At 45.2% G+C, this 21,238-nt stretch overlaps 1 protein-coding gene across 3 annotated transcripts in view; it reads right to left on the bottom strand.

Annotated features, from left to right (window-relative positions):
* The window catches only part of WDR72 (WD repeat domain 72), a 79,738-nt gene that overhangs the window by 32,875 nt on the left and 25,625 nt on the right, over positions 1-21,238 (bottom strand). For all 3 annotated transcript variants that reach the window (XM_077918700.1, XM_077918702.1, XM_077918703.1), the window contains 3 exons: positions 16,520-16,734; positions 5,658-6,469; positions 2,973-3,058 (listed from right to left, as the gene is read on the bottom strand). In XM_077918700.1, the coding sequence (XP_077774826.1) occupies positions 2,973-3,058; positions 5,658-6,469; positions 16,520-16,734 (1,113 nt within the window). The remainder of the gene's footprint in view (positions 1-2,972; positions 3,059-5,657; positions 6,470-16,519; positions 16,735-21,238) is intronic.

Raw genomic sequence — 21,238 nt, 5'->3', positions numbered from 1 at the left:
CTTGTCCCGGGACAAGGATAACTGTGACTTTAAAGATGAATGGGAACCCTTTAAAAAGTATTTGAAGACGCAACAAAGCGAACTGGACTCCTTGGCTGGTTTTGAATAAACATTCACAAACTTTTTATTGATAATTATCAGCTAAATAGTTTGAGGATCTATACAACTGCGTAACATGCAGAAAACAGCATTTTTAGAGAAATCAAAGCCTGGAACTGAGGGAAGTCGGGGGGTGGGTGGGGGTTCTGTGGGGGGAGGGAGGGGGAGGGAGGAAAAATGGGGAAAAATACGGATGATATGTTTCTGGATAATATGTTTTGTTTTAATTTTGAATAAAAAAGTAATTAAAAGAAAGAAAGAAAAGAAAAGAAGTTTCATGAAGCATTTGCAACTAAACAGGAAGCTTGTACACAAGTTAACAATCCTGGTATTGTTGACTACCTCTGAACTTTCTGTTTGCAATATACAGCCCACTTAAATTTAATCCACTTGACAACACACATATCAAATCACATGTAACTGAAGTTCCGGATTCCTCAGTTTTGATTTCCAAGGTCCCTCCCCTGAAGAAAATCCATCCTGGGGTGTAATGCAATATGCCCTACGGTCTCCAGTTTACTTACATAACATCAGCGTAGGAGAGTATCTATTTCTCCCAGCTTTAAAAAAACCAATACCTTATTTTTAGTCTTGGTTACCAATGGCTATTTTTCTTATCAGTAAAGAATTAAGGATATAGCTAAATTACCCATAAATCATCCACATATGAGCTATATAAAGCTAAACGGAAAAAGAGCAGTAAGGAATATCTAGAGGATGCTGGAACTGCTAATGGAGCTGGTATAGAAAGTGGGAGAAGTTGGTGTGGGGAGAAGCAAAGTGGTGATGTGACTTAATGGCGGGGCAGAGGCCCCACACAGGCAGAAGGCTCCATGTTCAATTCTCACATACCCTCCAACTGTCCCAATTTCCCAGGGAGAGTCCTGGAATTACAGAAGCCATCCTAGTTTCTGATTTGATCCTGGAATGTCCTGGTTTTCTTTTTTTCCTTCCCTCCATGTCTCGGAGAATAATTTTTATTTTTATTTATTTTTTATTGGGTTTTATTCATAACAAACAATATAAAATAAACATCAATACAATATCACAGTGGGGGATTTCTCCAATCCCTTGACTTCCCCCACCCAATCCATGGTTCCATTATATTTATTATTCATTCTTGCATGTCCAGATCTTATTTTCCATCTATATTCTCGGAGAACAATTAAAAGTGAGGGGGGGTGTAGGTGCAAAATTGGGGTCCTGTTTATAGGGGAAATAAAATCCCTGCACCAAATGAAGGAAATGGTGAAGCCCTTCCTTCAAAACTAAAGAAAAAGGTCACCAATCCACTTTAAATTCTCTAATTTCAATGCTTCTGTAGGCAGCCATTTACTAGGAAACACTTGGAATGTTGATTCCTTTATAGTAAATGAAGCCTTACACTGTCCGCTCAGAAGGAAGTCCCACTGTATTCAATGGAGCTTACTCTGGGTAAAAACTGAGCAGCTTTGTTCCCTGGTCACTTTCAGACAACCAGCTCCCACCTAACTATTTCATATTCAGCACCCTTTTGGAGGAAGGGGACTGGTAATTTAAAGGATTCCCCATTTGACTATAATTTAGGATGTGATGTAGGCCTTTTGCATTTCCTGGAGGAATCTGGCACCTGCCTGTCCACACCTGAAATTTCTTCTGCTGTTTATAACAACAAATGAATATTGACTTTTTGCAGGTCACATTGGGCAAACTCTCAAAAGGAGGAGGTTGTTTCATTTAGCTCTGAGCCAAAGGTCTATGGGCATACTGAAAAATCAAGCACATCTGACCAAGTTGATGCTACAATAAATATATTAGGTGCTACAAGACTCATTGTTAAAAGATATGAAGACAAAGACATGATCAGATTTTAGGAGTTTATGGCATGCTGCTTCTGGGGTGAGAGAAGCTGTTGCTTATGAAATACAAAAAAACATATTGTGGCCCATGGAGCTACCAGGAACTGGGAGAAGTGAAACTGGCCAGCTTCTTCTTACATCAGCTGTATGTTTTTTCTGCCTGCAACAGGTTATTCATAGGTTTATATGATCATGATATTAAAGCAGGGGTCAGCAAACTATTTTGGAAAAAGAAATGAACGAATTCCTATGCCCCACAAATAACCCAGAGATGCATTTTAAATAAAAGCACACATTCTACTCATGTAAAAACATGCTGATTCCTGGACTGTTTGCGGGCTGGATTTAGAAGGCGATTGGGCTGGATCTGGCCCCTGGGCTTTAGTTTGCCTAGTAAAGAGTAAAGGGACCCCTGACAGTTACCATATTTTTCGCTCTATAAGATGCACCAGACCACAAGACGCACCTAGTTTTTGGAGGAGGAAAACAAGAAAAAAAATATTCTGAATCTCAGAAGCCAGAACAACAAGAGGGATCGCTGTGCAGTGAAAGCAGCAATCCCTCTTGCTGTTCTGGTTTCTGGGATAGCTGTGCAGCCTGCATTCGCTCCATAAGACGCACACACATTTCCCCTTACTTTTTAGGAGAGAAAAAGTGAGTCTTATAGAGCAAAAAATACAGTAGGTCCAGTCACGGATGACTCTGGGGTTGCGGTGCTCATCTTGCTTTACTGGCCAAGGGAGCCGGCGTACAGCTTCCGGGTCATGTGGCCATCATGACTAAGCTGCTTCTGGTGAACCAGAGCAGCACACGGAAATGCCGTTTACCTTCCCACTGGAGCGGTACCTATTTATCTACTTGCAAAGTTCAGAAGGTACTAGAGGAAAATATGGAAACTCAGGCTCCCTTCTCACAACTCACAGGATGACATTCATGTTTCAGCACCTCGAAATGTGTTTTCAATGCTGTCATGCCTAGAAAACAAACATGAGTTGTGTCTTGTGCCGTAATTCTGCACTTTCTCCTGATACTCACGTTTAGTGGACTCTTCATAAGAACTTGTGGTCCCAAGAGATGGTGTGGGTCTCCATTTGTTGCGTGCAGACTCCAGTTTCTGGCGACTGAGGGGAAATGTTATAACAGTCAAAGAGATCAGTGCAGGCAATCCTGGGCTATAGTAAACTTTATGGACCTAAGTTAGTCATGCCCATTATCTTCAATGGGTCTACTCTGAGTAGGACTAACATTGGCTCTAACACAATATACATATATAACTGGAGGAGGACCCTCCCTTACTGTACAGATGATCAAAGAGTGTGAAGCTGGGCAGCCTGCTCAGACTTCCCAAGAGTCATTTGTCCTCAGTGGCTGCCACAGAAAGCAGGCTCATTTGCTTAAAGCAACAAGGAAAAATCATCTGCCTGGCCCTTCTCTTGCCCACAGTCCACAGCAAAGCAAACCTCTTGCATGTGTTGACTTGTCAGGCTCAGTTCCCAGCATCCAAGGAAGCAGGACTAGGAAAGGACTGTGCTCCTCATCAATATAAGCTGCCAGTCATGGAAGGCCCTTGGCATAAAGCAGCCCCTTTGAAATGACTGGCAGCTGCACAGTTGCCATCTAGACTTCCTGCCTGCCTGCCACAGGCTCCTCCCTCACAGCCACCTTTTGTCTTTCCTTGACTGTTGGCAGAATCAGCAGTACAATCTCTCCCCTCCCCCCAGCTTTCAAGTTAGTTGTCCTTAGAAGGCCAGACCCAAGAGCCATGTAGGTTTCTTGAAGGACAATGATCACCCACACCAGTTGTCTAATTAGCATGCTCCATTTGGCTCGGCCAAAAACACGGCACATATTGTTTCTCTTCTGCCCAGATACTGAAGGAGCAGCCAGCAAAATAAATGTGCCCTTGAGTGGGTATGAACAAGCAAACAACTTCATTTTGATATTCCTGTTTAATGGGCAGGAGTAACAAAAATGCAACTAATGGTGGACTTTCAAAAGGGTAGACCAAACATGGTGTGTGAGGAAGTGTCAAAAGGGTAGACCAAACAAGGGGCCATCTTACTGCGTCTTGGGATGATGACTCCTGCAACTTGCCAATTTCAACTCCTCCGTTCAATTAATTGTGGGAAATACCAGTTTCCAAGGTCTAGTTTTTTATATGCAAATAGAAAACCAGGAGTGCCCCAACCAGGCATTTCCTGTTCTATATTTATATCTATCAAGGTAGGGAGACTGAAATTTCTCAAAATGTGCACTACAAATATTGTATGCTATTCAATTTCAAGACCTTTACTAGTTTCTGGGCTTATAATGCCTTATAAGGGAGAGGTGCTGAACGATGTCTGAGGTGGGTGGGGATGGGTAACAGATGAGCTCTGTCCTATTGACTGACTCTAAAGGTAAAGGGACCCCTGACCGTTAGGTCCAGTCGTGGACGACTCTGGGGTTGTGGCACTCATCTCGCTTTATTGGCCAAGGAAGCCGGTGTACAGCTTCCAGGTCATGTGGCCAGCATGACTAAGCCGTTTCTGGCAAACCAGAGCAATGCACGGAAACGCCATTTACCTTCCCACCAGAGCGGTACCTATTTATCTGCTTACACTTTGACATGCTTTCGAACTGCTATGTTGGCAGGAGCCAGGACCGAGCAACGGGAGCTCACCCCCGTCGCGGGGGTTCGAACCGCCAACCTTCTGATCGGCAAGTCCTAGGCTCACTAGGTCCCAACTCAAAGGTCTGTGACACTTTTGAGCAGGAAGTGTTGATAGCATGGCAAATGGAAACTACTCTCAGGTTCCATTCCTGGTAGCAAGGAATGATTGATGATGATCTACTTTTCTCCTCCTCATAGCCTTTTCCATATGTTCTTCTCCCCTACCTGCAAGGACTTTGCAGAAGTATTTAGTGTGAGATGCTGCCATAATACCAATAGTATCCAGCTCTTCTTTCCTCATTAAAAAAGAAAAGAAAGAATCTGGTTGATGGCTTCAGTGAAGTTGAGAATTGGGACAGTGCCTGAAACTGAATCTAGGCATGGGAGATGTCATTAGTTCCTTGGATATACTGTAAGCCCAATCGTTATTTACAAAGTTCAGCCTCCCACATAAATCAAGGTTATGTGGGAGACCCCAGTTTTCAACAGTGGCTTGGAATCTGTCTCACAAAATCTATCTTTGTTCATGTCTTCAAGCCTAGATGTCATAAAATGAAGCCTAAGCTATATGGGGCTGCCCTTGGTAATTTCTGAGACATTTGCTCCCCTTTTTGTGGCAGCCTATGGGACGTGACAATATGTGGAATAAGCACTGTAAAACACAGTTCCATCACAATCATGGTCCAGAAAAATGGTCTGAAAGCAAAAGTGACTAAAGTTCAGTGACTAAAGCAAAGGATTTCTGCCCCTGAGCGGTGCCTAGCTGGGAGTCAACCAACTGAGAACCATCTGTAAGACCCTCTAGAAAGCAAGGAATAAACAGAGCAAGCAAAACAAATAAATGATGCAAATTATTATTCCCATTTCATAGAGATGAAATGAGAAGGAGCTAAATCCTAACTGGTACACCAAAGGATATAAATGTGGGTTAATTAAGAGTAATTTGGAAACACTCTTAATGGGTTTCCAGAGCATGGCACTAGGCTACACTATGAATGACAAATCTGTGCCATCTAACATTTTGCCTGCTTGGGATTAGAGAAACACCGGGAAATGGAAGTTCTTACCTGGTCTTTTCTAAGGGCCTGCCAAATATCCTTTGAACTAAATATATCCTTCTCAGTAAGTAACTCAGAGTCAGGGATCTCTCTGTGGTACGGATGCTTTTTGTGTGTCCATTGAACCTTCCTGTTTGCTCTTGGGCCACACTAATGTACCTATGACACAAATCCAGCACTTTTCTGGAGAACAAGTGATTTGCCTCCTGCTGCTCTTCCGCCCGTGGGGAACTGGCATTGCGCCATCCCGGCAATGTCAGAGAGAGATGATTGTTCCTTGACATAAGTCCAAGTGAGACTGGATAGAGAAGTCTCAAGATATCTAAATACTGAACACAGAGATCATCCAACTCCCCATCCACACCCCAAGGCAAGAGGCATGACAAGAGGAGCTTCGCTGCATCCATGACAACATTCACATTGACTTTTCCTGATGGCTGCCTCCGAACCTTCTTTGAACTCTTCGGCTTTTTGTGTCTTTTGATGCCGCCACTTTGTTCCAAAGAGCCAACTGCATTACTCTCCCCAAATGTTTGCTCTTCAGCTGGAGCTTTGACTTGCCCATCCAATGGAAAGAGTGACCCAGAAGTTCTGTTTCGTTTCATCATTAGCATCCTTTTGTCAGCTGTGCTTTTGGCTCTCTTTAGAGCGTCATAGCTTTGGAATGAGCTGGATGACTTCAGTCCCTTGAGCTGGGCTGAATGCAGCAGTTCGGCCAATTTTTCCAAATCAAAGAGAAGGACGTAAAAATGGATGTTCTGTCGCTCTGTCTTCACAGGCAGGATGGTAAAAGGCCACTGGGTGTGGCAGGCAGTGGGTAGCTGAAAATAATAAGAACAAGAATAATGTACATTTTGGTCAGCCACTAAAAATTACCCACAGCACATAGTATGGTCAACAGAAGGGTAAATATAACAAACCATTTCTAAAAGCAAAATGCAACCAACAACCAAAAGCGAATGAAAACCAAAAGTCAAGGCTGTTAAATAAAAGCATCTTCAATCTCTGGTGACCCACAGAAGGAGTCTGATGGGTTTCTCTTGGGAGAGCACTCCAGGCAAGGCCCTGTCTCTCGTGCATCTCCACTCCCATCGTTCAGCCCGGACACTGAGGTCCAGCTCTGAGGGCCTTCTGGCAGTTCCCTCACTGGGAGAAGTGAGGTTACAGGGAACCAGGCAGAGGGCCTTCTCAGTAGTGGCGCCCGCCCTGTGGAACGCCCTCCCATCAGATGTCAAGGCAATAAGCAACTATCTTACTTTTAAAAGACATCTGAATGCAGCCCTATTTAGGGAAGTTTTTAATGTTTAATGCTGTATTGTGTTTTTAATATTCTGTGCTGAGCTGCCCAGAGTGGCTGGGGGAAAACGCAGCCAGATGGGTGGGGTATAAATATTATTATTATTATTATTATTATTATTATTATTATTATTATTATTATTATTATTATTACATATTCCAAGATGGCACTGAGAGGAAAGGCATGGCATTTCAGAGGTGGCAAAATGGATTTGTATGGTGGTGTTCTGTTGTAATGTTAACTTTTCGTAAGCTGCCCTGGAAACCAGTTGAAGAGGAAAGTATAAATTTTAAAAGTATGTTGGGAAATGCTCAGAGGAGGAATGCTTTCACACTCACCTGAAGCAAACTGCTTTCTTTGATAACTACCACAGCTTCCAATGCATTGTAAGACAGTTTTGGAAAATGTTTTAGAAGCTCCTTTTAAAAACAGGCAGAGTGAAATAAAAACGCAATCCTCACATTTTAATTGTGAGAGGTGAAGTCAATTTGGGAGGAGGGTGCAAATGGTGCCTGTGTGGACTGCAATGTGGGGGGGGGGAGTCTCTTTCACCATTTTTGCTCCTTCTGCTTCAGTTCCTCCATGTAGAACTACCATGTGCAATTCAGCAAGAGCCAAGACTCCGCTGCTTCTGCTGGTGCTCACTGCACACTCAGTGACTAAAAAGGGGGAAAGAGTCTCTGGCAAAACTCGGCAGAGAGAGGAGGCTAATCCCCTGCTTCCAGGGAAAGGTCATTCTTCTCTTCCCCCTCATCCTCAAATACATCAATACAGGCTATTAACCTTAACTGGTCTAAGCCAGACCCACCACACAAACATTTTATGGAAAGTACAATGGAAATGCTATTTTACCAGGTGACCTTTTCATCTCTGCAGGCTCTTTGCCGCTGGGATTCACCTGCTTCTAGGAACTATGTCTTGCCCACTTAGAATGCACACGTCCATTAGGAAGCAGAGCACTCCAGCTTCCTGATGCCAAGGCATCCTACGGCAGGATTAGTGCTAAATCGAGAGACAACAGGAGCAACCAAAGCTTTCTCCTTCCACAAGGGAACCAAGAAATGGAATCATGTGGTAGTTTTGCAAAGAAAAGCATCCTCCCTCCTCCATTAAAGGGAGAGGTCACCACACCCCTAGTGCTCTCTAAATAAAGGCCTGGTTCCCAGTGGCACGGACACTGGAATGGTTATTCATACCTGTGGAGAACAAGGAAATCGGGATGCTTTTACACCTCGGTCTGCTAAGTCTGCAAATGAGAAACTGTTGCCTTTTGATAAGAAACTTTGGATAGGAAATAAAAGTCAGAAGCTGCAGGGAGGCTGCTCTGTCTGGAGTCAGGACAGGGGAGAAAGGCTCCAGAGATTGTCGTGCTCGCTCTGGCAGCACATATACTGAAATTGGAACAATACAGAGAAGATTAGCAGAGATTGTCACGCCCAAAAAACTTGGGGGAATCAGAATGCCGAAGGTGAGCAACATACAGGCCTGCCAACTCATTTCTACTCAGGAGTAAATCTGAGGCCAAGTCCTTGCACATTCTACAAAGCTATGATCGAGCACATATCTCTCCAGCACACATTTCACAGATCCTGCCTTGGACAGATCTTCCAGATGCTATTTGAAGATTCATATCCACCTGAAAGATTTTCTCCCAACAAATCTGAACATTCATTGGATGTTCATACACACCGTGAATAATCACACATTCCACACCAACATTTCTCCTATTGGTCCTAGAAGCTGGCACAGCCAATGATCAGGGATGATGGTGATGGGAGTTGTAGTCCAGAACATCTGGAGGGCACCAGGGTTAGAGATGCCTCTTCTACATCTCAAGTAATATTGGGATGCTTTTGCCATCGGATGTATTATTTGAAAAACTGAATGATTCTTGGGGCTGTTTCAGTCTTCCTTGAAAGCAGCCACTGTAGCAACATTTTTTTAAAGGAATACTGAGAGGATCGGGGAAATTACAGACTGGTTAGCTTAAAGTTTATTCCAGGAAAACTGGTGGATAGTGTTGTTAAAGAAAGACCTACAAAGCATATAGAAGAATAAGTCCTGAAATGGAAGCAGCGGGGCATCTGCAAGGATAAGTTCTATCTGACTAAACTCTTCAAGTTCTTTCAGAGTGTCAACAAGCATATAGAGAGGGGTGATACAGTTGTGAACTTAGACTTTCAAAAAGCTTTTTTATAAAACTTCCCCACCAAAGAAACCTTCAAAGACATGAAATAAGAGGGAAGGTCCTCTTTTGGATTAGCAAGTGGTTAAGGAACAAAACGTGGGTGGCGCTGTGGGTTAAACCACAGAGCCTAGGACTTGCTGATCAGAAGGTCGGCGGTTCGAATCCCCGCGATGGGGTGAGCTCCCGTTGTTCGGTCCCTGCTCCTGCCAACCTAGCAGTTCAAAAGCACATCAAAGTGCAAGTAGATAAATAGGTACTGCTCTGGCAGGAAGGTAAACGGCATTTCTGTGCGCTGCTCTGGTTCGCCAGAAGCAGCTTAGTCATGCTGGCCACATGTACGCTGGCTCCCTTGGCCAATAAAGCGAGATGAGTGCCGCAACCCCAGAGTCGGCCACGACTGGACCTAATGGTCAGGGGCCCCTTTACCTTTAAGGAACAAAAAGCAGAGAGCTGGAATAACTAGGCAGCTGAATCATGGACAGGATTCAAAGTAGGACTAAACGAACCATACAAAATGGTTGGCAAGGGAACAAGTCCCTGCAACCACTGGCTATGTTGCTGGCTCTGGGAAGCAATGAGCAAATATGCAAAGCAGGTTCCTTAAGATGTGCCTGGTGGACAGCAGCCTGAGGAGCTACTCCCAGTGCTTCCCTTGGCCCTTCTCTGCTGAGCACCCTCACTTACCCCCCCACTGGTGCCAACCACCTGCAGCCCTCCTCCACCCCACCCATATGCTCAAGAGGAGAGGCAGCTTTAGCGCTTGGCACACCGCAGGCCACTGCCCAGAGAGGCTGCAGCAGCCCCTGGCACCTGTAAATGTGGGGCCAGAGGCATCCTTGGACAACACAGGGGACAGATGCACCTCTTTTGGCTCCATGGGCCCCAACATCTCACCATGTTTGAGTGCTGACACCAGCTCAGCAGCCTGAAGACTGGCAGGGCAAATTGTGGGCGAAGAAGCAAACCGGAAATTGCAGCTGCTGCCCTGGAGAGAAGGGCCTGGAGAGCCGAGGCAACAAGCACAAATCCATGATCCAACTAATAGCTGAGGCAATCTTCTTCCGAGCCCCACGCTGCCCTGCCGGCAGCAAGGCCTCCATTTTGCATTAAGTGCTGGAGTCTCTTTTTGCTCTCCGCGGCCACGGCAGGGGTAAAACAACCAAGCGGCTGAAACCCAGCGACCGGTAATAAATTACTATATTGGATGCCTTTTGTTTTCTCCTGGCTGTGGCTTCGCTGTGTCTTCCCTGCTATCATTACCAATTAAAGTGGGGGCTGCTTTGCTGAGCAGCACCTCGTAATGGCACCCGGCTCCCTCTACTCCAATTGCTCCGGCAAGAAACACCCGAGGTCAAGAAGCTCCTTTGACCTCTCCCGGCTCACTCCCCCTGACCACTCGCGAGGGGAAGCAATCTCCGCCGAACAGATGGACACTTTGGCAGGCTCTATAAAGCCAAAGAATATCAAGATAAATGGAATTGCACTCCCACCTTGCAGCCAGTTTATGAGCATAAAATATTGCTTCACGAAATCAGCAAACATTTTGGACTGGAAAGGCCACCGCTTAGTGAGCTGCTTGTTCTTGATTACAGAGGCTGGCTACAGAAATTGCATTCGGTGGCTTGGTGTGTTTTGTTTGTTTGATTTAAACTGATAGCACAAAAATGGGTCCGGATTCATATGCCACAGAAAGTTCTACTTGTTAGAAGCGTATTTCAAGGCTGCCTTGACTGCTCTGTCCTCAGCGCGCTCCCTTTTATGGTTTCTGTAGTTTTTAATTATATTTTATATTTTATTGTTGTACAACACCCTGATATTTTAAGTTATGGTGGCACAGTAATGCTTAAAAAAATAAATATAAATTGCAATCTACAAATTGCTTATATCAATATATAAACATTTTCAAGTGGAAAAAAAATAATCCCAGACCCAGCATAGAGTGTTCAGAGGCCCAGTAATAACTGATCATGGAAATGAGCCTTTGTTTGGCATTCAGAAGGCTTTAAATAGCTGTGCTGCGTTATCTTCAAATGAAACTTGAGTTAATTTCAGTGACAGTAAAATTCCATATAAAACTAGGTTTTTTGAATGTCAGTACACCTTTCTCCTTTTCAAAGATGCCCGTGCCCTTGAAGAGAAGAGTTCTGTTTTGTTTTTCAAGTTCCCAGTCATTTGCGAAGGGTGGGGAGGACCCTTGTGTAACCTCCTGACAGCCAAAGTCTCCCAGTGGGCTCACACAGCAGTGGGGCAGACATGGGACCTTGGGCCAAGAAGCTGTGGGGGACCAGGGGCAGGAGTATAGGGCATGCACACCATGTACCCCCTCACCCGCCCTGCCAACCTTCAAGCAACCTGACCCTGGGGACAACTCTGAAGGCGCCTACCCAGTCCTGCTGTCAGGCTCCAGGAGGCTGGACAGCTCCCCAGCGCGGCATATGGGTGTGGGAGCTGTCCAGCACCCAAAGCGTCAGAGCTGCTGGCTGTTGGCACCCAAGGTGGGAGCGACAGGCCTATCAGCGCAGAGCTAAGACAGGAGGGTATCTGAGAGGGGCTTCTATGTTCTCATTGACTGCTGCTGCTCTCCACACACACTGCAATGCAAAACAGCTCTGCTTCATTTAGCACACATTTAGGGATAGGAGCAGAATTAATGCAAATGTTGAAGGCTCTACCGGTAGTGGAGCTCAGGCTGGACTTGGGGACCAAAGTCCAGCCTCCACCCTGCCCCCCACTACCAAATGACCACCCGGGGAGTGACAGATTGTGCGGGGGGGGGGCAGCAAGCAGGCCTGGTCTCAGCCCCACCAAGGTTGACACAGCAGCTTTTCATACTTTAAAAACTATTTTATAGGCTGGCAGAGAAAGGAGAGCCAGGCAGGCAAGCAGGTGATTACAGATGCTCATTTCTATATTTTTCCTTTCACTTTAAAAATGCTTATCATCCTTTTTTGTTTACAAGTAAATGTGCTCAGCTTCAGGGCTGCAGAAGCAAACCTTGTTTTATTCCTGTAGTCTTGGAGATTGAAGCGAGTATAAAATATGAAACGGCACATGCTCAAAGTATTTCTCTCTTTTTTAATCAGGTTGTCCAACCTTTAGTGTGTGTGTTTTGGTGGGGAGCTGTTTATTTTTTGCTCTCATGTGCCAGGAATGTAGGAGCATTTGCAGACCCTGGCATGGCCGGAGAGAAGAGCAGTCTGCTTCCTAACCAGAGTAACACACATGACTATTTAGTGTGTGTGCGTGTGCTGGAGGACCATTAAGTCCAGGGTCTAAAATGATCTAGCTGCAAGACTGGCCTCTACACCAATTTTCTTGTCATTACATTGACCGGGGTGGGGGCGGGACAGTGGAGGGGCGAGGAGCAGCAGAGACTTCCAAGATTGGGGGAGGGAACATCGATCCGCTGCCTCCCCCCTTTGCATTGTCTGAAGCTGTCAGGGATAGTCTTTCCTCCCTTCTCTCAGTGAGGCTCACACACCTCCTCCCCAGCCAGGCACTTAAAGCTAGCAGCTCCTGACAACAGAAAGAGATGCTCATAATTGGGAGCTTTGAATCTGGAGGTGCCACTACATTTGTGGGCCTAGATGCTGAACGCATTTATTTCTGAAGCCATTTTTACTCCGGGGTCTTAGAGAACTATATCAATGCACTGACATACAAGCTGTAGTTTATTACGTGTTAAATTCACTCATAATTAAGCATTAATAATAATAATAATAATAATAATAATAATAATAATAATAATAATTCAGTTTCCATTTTCTGCTTCTGTGCAATGAAAAACGAAAAACACAGAACCATAACAATAGGGGGAGGACTCTTGGTTTAGGAGAAAAATCAGGACTCTTTGTTTAGGAGAAAAATCTCTTAAACCAAGAGTCCTCTCCCTATTGTTATGCTTCTGTGTTTTTTGTTTTTCATTACATAGAAGCAGAAACTGGATTGAGCAAAGAATTGAGCAAAGGAAATATTTTCCTCTGCTGCATGCGCAGCACTGGAACTCCTCCTCTCTTCTGTTTTTTGGGTGGTGGGGAGCAGTGATCATCTTTAAAGGTTGGCTGGTACCTGCACAATCAAACCCTTGCACTGCAAAATGATTTAGATGGTTGCCCCGCACAGAGCATAGAGCCATATAATTGAGCACATCCATAACTGAGAGATCCGTTTGGGTGTGTCCATTTTTGGCCTCGCACAGGGTTCCATATTATGAAAGTTTAGCAAAGACCACCCCTCATGTGGTGCCATGGAAGCCCCATGGCCAAGCCTTCTTGCTCCCCTTAGCCAGGTATTCTGTCACTAAGGCGTGTCAGGTCACAGCTTGGCTGGATGGCAATGATCAGCACCAGGCCATAGAGGAAGCCACACTGCCAGGGAGCCCAAGCAGCCCACAGAAGAGGAATCTGTTCTAAGAAGCAAAAATCGCCCAGTAAAAAAATTCAAAAATCCACAGTTGGGTGATGTCTTTATTAGGACCAATCACAGCCTGTCACAGAATAGTGGCAGGCTTTTGGAAAGTTGGTTGGTACTAATAAATGTCTTACTGCCCAGCTGTGGATTTTGTAGGACCTTTAATAACAGCCAGGGAAAAAATGAGCAGAGTTAGACAGTCGTTCTAGCTCTAAAACTGAAGTACAGAGGCAACCGATTGTATGCAGAAATGCAATTGTAATGCCTGAAACCAAGGGGATTTCTTTGCTTTCAGGTGGATTTATTTGCGATCTAGTTAAGGATCATAGATCTACCGAGAGAAAAATATCTACTTTGCCAGCATTTGTTGCCTGGTTTAGTCTGCACATGCACACACACACACACACACACACAAACACAAACACAAACCAACCCTGCTTTTAAACAGTAGCTAGGTCTTCCTTTCTAAATGGCAGATCACCTTATATAAACCCGGAAGGAGAACTGAACAAGAAAAAGAGCAGGTTGCTTTGAACGAGAGGCCAGTATTGATTTTCTCTCCTCTGCAGCAAAGCACCTCCCCCCCCCCCCAATCCCATTCAGCGACTGTCAAAACCTCCCTTTAACAGCTGGAGTCAAATTGTGCTATTTACAGCAAGAGCCCTTGTCAAGTGGACCATAAGTATTCTAACAATACCCTATTCAAATAGGTTTCACCACACAAATTGCTGCCTCTCCCCCTGTCAGTGACTGAGGCAAATGGTGAGGGTCTGATTTTGGGAGGAGACCCCTTCACACACCCCGTTCAGAGTGGCGCTTTCTCTGGCAAACAGTGATGCAGCACATGAGGGGGTCTTTTGATGCTGGAAATAATTAAAACCTGTTTAAGTACTGTATATCAAGGGAATTTGATGACACACATGCTTCGTTTTGCACTGACGGCACTTGTCCCACCAGGAGGAACAGGGCCAACTTTATCTTCTGGGCACACGTCCCAGTTCCACACCAAAAATCATTACCCAAGCAGCCCTCGGTCCTGGTGGCTGCAGTTTCCATGAGGACAAATATGTTGATACGGAGAATCTGCTTCAGAGGCTGGCCAGCCATGAGGTACAAGAAAGGTGCCACGCAGCCTGCCTCAAGCACTTAAACATTGTTTTCCATGGGAGGCATTTCAGCACGTGGTTAACTCTCCCTTTTCTGGAATTCAATGAGACTTTAAAGTGCTGGAGTGCGGCTAGGTCATTCCTTGCCATTTCAGGACTCTGTAGAGCTCTGCTTTCAGTGGAGACCTTTTCAGTCTCCCAGCAGATCCATTTTACAATTTGCTGAATTAAGCACCAAACCTGGTTCCAAATCTCATTAGCCACATTCATTTAAATAGCGTTATCATCTTACTACTACTACTACTACTACTACTACTACTACTACTACTACTACTGTTCTTCATCAGTCATCGTTTAGTCTATATAAATAGTGTTATATCAAAGAGGGTGATTATCATGTCTAATAGCTGCTCCTAATCAACAGGAGATGTTGGGCAGTCGCCATTAAATACCTAAATACTAAATGATCCTTCTACATGTGCAAAGATAGGGAACAATTGAGGCTCCTTCCCCACCAAAAAACCAAAGCTTTTCGAACCGCTGTTGTGTATGTAAAACTCATAGACTTACTTTTCATCAAGCACAATATAGTTATATTTCATATATTTACTGGTCAAAAGTGCTTGGCAGGGGGTTGGACTCGATGGCCCTTGTGGTCTCTTCCAACTCTATGATTCTATGATTCTATGAAAATGTCTTGTTAGAAGTGCTAGTTTCATCTGTAGTTGGTGGTTCTGAGGCATAATCAATAACAAATTGGAGGGGCTTCTATAGTTTAAGTAGCATTTACCATATTTTTCCATGTATAAGACAACCTTTTTTCTGAATTTTTTTGTGATAAATTGAGGGTCGTCTTATACACAGGTTAATATACTTAGAAAGTGAGGGCTGATGCTGCAGCGGTAGCAGGGAAATGTCGGAGAGGAGGCTGCTTACCCACTCTTCCCGGCTTAGGAAGAGTATTTGTGAGTGCCAGTATGCAGTGTATTACAGCACCAGTTCCGTCAGCCAGAGCGGGGGAGCATCGAAAAGCTGCTCAACAGCTCAGCAAACTTACAAAAGAAGCTCAACAACTGTTGAGGGCTCCCAAAAGTAGGGGTCATCTTATACATGGGGTCGTGTAATACACGGGAAAATACAGTATATGGACTTGTTATCAATTTACAGAGCAAGTTCACTCCCAGCCAACATCCTGAACCCATAAGGATTCAGCCTTCTAGCCACCGTGGAGCCTGGGCTAAAGTGGCCAGTTACAAGGTCAGCGCAGGCCTCGGCTCTTGCAGGCAAAATCTGCTTTAAATGTTTTAATGTTCCCCTGAATGGTGCTTTTGTAACACCATCCATTCTGGGGGGCAGGGGAAAGCAACTTTGGGTTATGTGGCATCAAGGTACAGTGGTACCTCGCAAGACGAATGCCTCGCAAGACAAAAAACTCGCAAGACGAAAGGGTTTTTGGTTTTTTGAGTTGCTTCGCAAGACGATTTTCCCTATGGGCCTGCTTCGCAAGATGGAAACGTCTTGCAAGTTTGTTTCCTTTTTCTTAACACCGTTAATACAGTTGCGACTTGACTTCGAGGAGCAACTCATAGCACGCGGTGTGGTAGCCTTTTTTGAGGTTTTTGAAGACTTTGGTGATTTTTGAAGCTTTTCCAAAACTTTTCCGAAACCGTGGTTCGCAAGACGGAAAAAATCGCAAGACGGAAAAACTCGCGGAACGAATTAATTTCGTCTTGCGAGGCACCACTGTAGCTTTCCTGAGTGCTGTCCAAATTCCATGGCCGGGGTTTGGACCAGGAGACCTTTTAGGTCCTTTCCATCTCTACAATCCTGCAATTCTTTGATCCGAAGTCTCCCGTTTCTGTGCACTCACCTGATGGTGGGAAGACTTTTCTCGATGAGCGAGGCTGCTGTAGGAAAGAGTGCCGATTTTATAGGAGTTGGAAGATTGGCCATCCAGGTTTTCCTGCTTAGGCGTGTCTTCTTCAAAGACGGCCGACAGAGAATCTGCCGCTGCCATGACGGAGTCCTCACAGCAAGCGAGGATTGCCTGAGCAACTTCCCCCGTTTCATGGCGCTCGAGACTTCCTGGGCAGAGGAGAAATAGTGGTTTGAGAAATTTACAGGCAGCGGAGCATGACCTCACATAAGCAGAGCAGGAGCTCCAGGGCAGAATCAGGGCCAAGAAGGTAAGTTGTAGCTGGACAAGTTCATTCACCAAGGTGAGCATTAAAACTGCCCCATGGATGGCTGTTTATTGGTACCAGCCACAGAATCATACTGCACTTGCCTGCTCAGATGGGAAGTCACACTGAGTGCAATATTCCAAAGGAAGTTGGTATAGGATTTTGTCAGCTCTGTAAGGGGCTTAAAGAACTTCCCAAAGGGATTCTCTGCCAAAAGCTGAACCCATGTCAGGTATATAAACATACAAGGCCTATAGCATAACTACAGTCGTAAAATTAAGAAGAGCCACCCCTCACCATTGCCATTCCTGCCTCCCGTTTATGCCAGGAATCACACCATTTAAGTCACCCACATGGTTGGTCCCCATACACAGCTGCTGTGAATGGCATAATTAATAACTGTAATAGGGGACGCACACTTAAATGATAAGAAATCAGTGGAGATAAGCATCACATTTTATTCCCTTTCTGGTGAGCAGCTGATTAATTTAATTCTAATGTAGAAGCAGCATAGGATTCTACCTTATATCAAATCATTTTGTAACGAGCAACAACAACAGGATTTCTTACCCACCCTTCATAAGGTCCCTGTGTGGTTGCAACTCTATAGAAATGCAACATTAAAAGCAGTTGGAACCATTTACATTTGGTGCACCTCGTTCCATGTTTTCCATGTGCTTCCAGGGGCTCTCCAGCATCTGAAATGGTGCTCAGGGCAACCAGAGTGTAAGGGAGGCTTGTTTCATTCTCCCATTTGTTTTTTTACCCTGGAAGCTGCCTGCCCAAATCACCTCCAGTCTCTCAGCAGAAACACTTCATAACTTACAGGTTAGCCTGGAGACTCCAATCAATAGTCAGCCTCCATTCAGCATTTGAATGCTGTCCCCTAGTGTTCCAGGTATCAAATGACAAGAGGTAGATGGTCCATTTTTTGCTGTTTCTTTTCTTCACAAGTGCATCTTCCCATTGCTCATTTATGCTCCATCCTGCTTACATTTGCACAGATAGGAGGGACCAGGCCTCTGACTTCAGGAAACCAAGACTCTCCGGCTGACTCCTTGAATTGTTTTCACTGGAAGACCAAAGCCACTGAAGGCCTCAATTTTCCTCCCTCCCCCCCTTTCTGTAATATCCTATCGCTCTTTTCTTTGAGAGAGGTCTTCCTCCTCCTCCTCCTCCTCCTCCTCGCTTCCTCTTTGGGACCATCCACACTTTCATTGGTCCCTGATTTCAAGTCACAAATCTGAGAGGGTTTTTTTTTTTTTTTTGTCTGTGGCTTTTCCTGGGAAAACCTGAAATTCACTGCTGGATCAGAACAAATGTCAACCCACAGAAAACCCGATTGGTGGTTGTTCCGATTCAGCAACAAACAGTGGGTTTTCCCAGGGAAGCAGCGGGACAAAACAAACAAAACACTCAGACCTATCACTAGAAATCATGGAACAAATGAAAATGTGGAAGGTCCCTCTATTCTGCTAGACTTTCTTACAGCCATTCTGAGCTGAGATTTTTTTTTTCTTTTCAAAAATATTGTTGCATGAAAACCATAGCACAGCAGTAAACTACCTCAGAAGGCACCAAGCACTTATCTATTCATTTAAGGAAGTTCTGATATACCAGTAAGACAAAAGGCCTTCAGTTACAACCAAAACACAGAGGAAATGGCCCAGTTTTCTGCTGATCTGGAGACTAACAGTCTGGTCATCAGGGGCATTTTACCCATAGAGGTTAGTGGTGTGGGGCACCAGGGCACCAAGTTCTGGAGGGCACCAGGGAAGAGGCAGAGGCTGGACACAGCACCTCCTGGCATCAGCTCACCACCCTCACCTGCCTCCGCCATGCTGCGCTGATGCCAAGCTGGAGCCTCTGTCTGCCGTGGCCACCGTGGCACAAAGTGGCCAGCTGAGCCGGGAGGTGCCGCGTCCAGCCTCCGCCTCTTCCCCACAGGGGGAGCCGCCCTCCAGCCACTGTCCGCCTCCTCCAGCCCCGCCGGCAGTGCCGTCCTCCCTAAAGAACTCTGGGGAAAAGGGGGGCGCTGGAGGGAGCTTTGCACCACGGCACCGGATATGCTTAAGACGATCCTGCTGGTCATATATCCATAGCAGTGACCAGAGGAAGAATGACCACTGGGAGGAGCACAGAGAGAAGAAATGCCATGGTGTATCTACAGCAGCACAACCAGACACCTCTATCTCCCCCAGCTGCAACAAAACATGCCTCTCTCATAGAATCATAGAGTTGGAATAGACCACAAGGGCCATCGAGTCCAACCCCCTGCCAAGCAGGAAACACCATCAGAGCACTCCTGACATATGGTTGTCAAGCCTCTGCTTAAAGACCTCCAAAGAAGGAGACTCCACCACACTCCTTGGCAGCAAATTCCACTGTCCAACAGCTCTTACTGTCAGGAAGTTCTTCCTAATGTTTAGGTGGAATCTTCTTTCTTGTAGTTTGGATCCATTGCTCCGTGTCCGCTTCTCTGGAGCAGCAGAAAACAACCTTTCTCCCTCCTCTACATGGCATCCTTTTATATATTTGAACATATATTTGAACTCTCATATGAGTCTCTACAGTCACAGCAGGAACTGTAAACTTCCAACAGTTTGACTTCACCCCCCCAAATGGTGTACTCTTCCATTGTCTCCTGAGACAAACGGATGCCAGCTTCTGGTCTTCTTAAACATGGGCTTCCATTTCCAACAGGGCAGTGAGTGTGCAGGGAATGTTTGAGCACTAAAGAGTGGGTTTTCCCCTGGGAATGTGGCAAGACAAGCAGAAAGACCTGTGCTTTCTAGGCATGGGACAAGCAGAACTGTCACTGAGCCCTTGTTTTGATATATGTATCTCGTGTTTGTGTGTGTGTACATGCATACTGATAATACAAATGATCAAATAATGGCAAAAAGTACAAATAAGTCATTTAAAAATCCAGCAAACCCAAATGTCCAGAATGCAGACAGACTCATAGTCAAGCATCGCAGCACAGATATTTCCTTCATGCTCGTTCCAACCAAAGCAGAGTGCAGGAAGGTGCCATAAGCTTACAGAGCTCCCTGAAAACACCTAATGGTTCCATAATTGGATTATATGCCTCTTTAAAGGAATGTCAGCTTTCCCTCAAGGCAAAGTTTGTTAACTTGGGGGAGAGGGAGGGGGAGAGATGGAGGCATGTGCCCAGTTTCTAAAGGCAATCCACTTGCTTCCTAGAAAGGATGTTGCAATTTTCTTTGGGGCCACACTCTGACCCTTTCTTGGGTCCAGAGCATGAAAAAGAATAGCAGAAATCTGAGCATGTACAGAGTTAATTTCCTTCGCTGCTGACTAGGTAAAGTAAAGGTAAAGGACCCCTGGATGGTTAAGTCCAGTCAAACTTGACTATGGGATGTGGCGCTCATCTTCGCTTTCAGGCCAAGGAAGTCAGTGTTTATTCAGAGATAGCCTGGTGTGCTCTGGTCCGTGGGGTCACAAAGAGTCAGACACGACTAAACAATAACAACAAGCTTTCTGGATCACATGGCCAGCATGACTAAACCGCTTCTGGTGCAACGGGACACTCTGACAAGTGCCAGAGAACATAGAAATGCCATTTACCTTCCTGTTGCAGTGGTGCCTATTTATCTACTCGCCCTGGTATGCTTTCAGACTGGTAGGTTGGCAGGAGCTTGGGCCCGCTGATCAGAAGGTGGGCAGTTTGAAGTGCTAACTGCAAACAAGCAGCTCCTGTACGCCTCTTCTTAGGGTCCCAGAGTGTCTTGCAGACGGGGCGGACATGATAAGCCCCAAACATGTGGCCCCCTCCTGGACATCCCAATATTTCTCACTTAGAAACACAGCCTGAGTGTGATATGGCGGAGGTCTGACTCTTTCACCCAGTGCTAGGCTTGTGATAAAGACCTGTCATTTACTTGGAACCAGGAGAACTGTAGCTCAAATGAGTCTTTCGCTGGATGTTTGTAAATTGGCAGGAAATGTCACAACCATCTCAGAACATACATGGATTGATTGATATTGATTGATTGATTGATTGATTGATTTTTAAAAGCACATTGTTACAAGTCTATATTTTATGTAGCAGATACGCAAGCATGTCCAAAACAGTAAGTAAACTGTTTCAATAGCAATCCTCCAGACTATAAACGGACTCAAATTTTATATGCTGATTTATGTAGGGTATGATTTCCTCAACCAGCCTTCTTTCCCATGTGAAATACTGCCAGGGGCCCTGATCCATGGATTCTTGCAGCAGAGCAGACTGTCTGCACACAATACTTGAAAAGTATGTTTTAAAAAGGAACTGGTCCTAGTTCAAGTTCATCCTTTCCAAGAAGGAACTAGTTCCTCTTTTTACAAAACGAACTAGTTCAAATTCATCCTAAAGGGTTTTTTTTATGCCCTTCCAGGTGGCA

This window comes from Podarcis muralis, chromosome 14, assembly GCF_964188315.1.
Source record: "Podarcis muralis chromosome 14, rPodMur119.hap1.1, whole genome shotgun sequence".
Taxonomy (NCBI): domain Eukaryota; kingdom Metazoa; phylum Chordata; class Lepidosauria; order Squamata; family Lacertidae; genus Podarcis; species Podarcis muralis.
The sequence above is the reverse complement of the archived record's forward strand: the minus strand, read 5'-3'. Positions and strand labels throughout refer to the sequence as shown.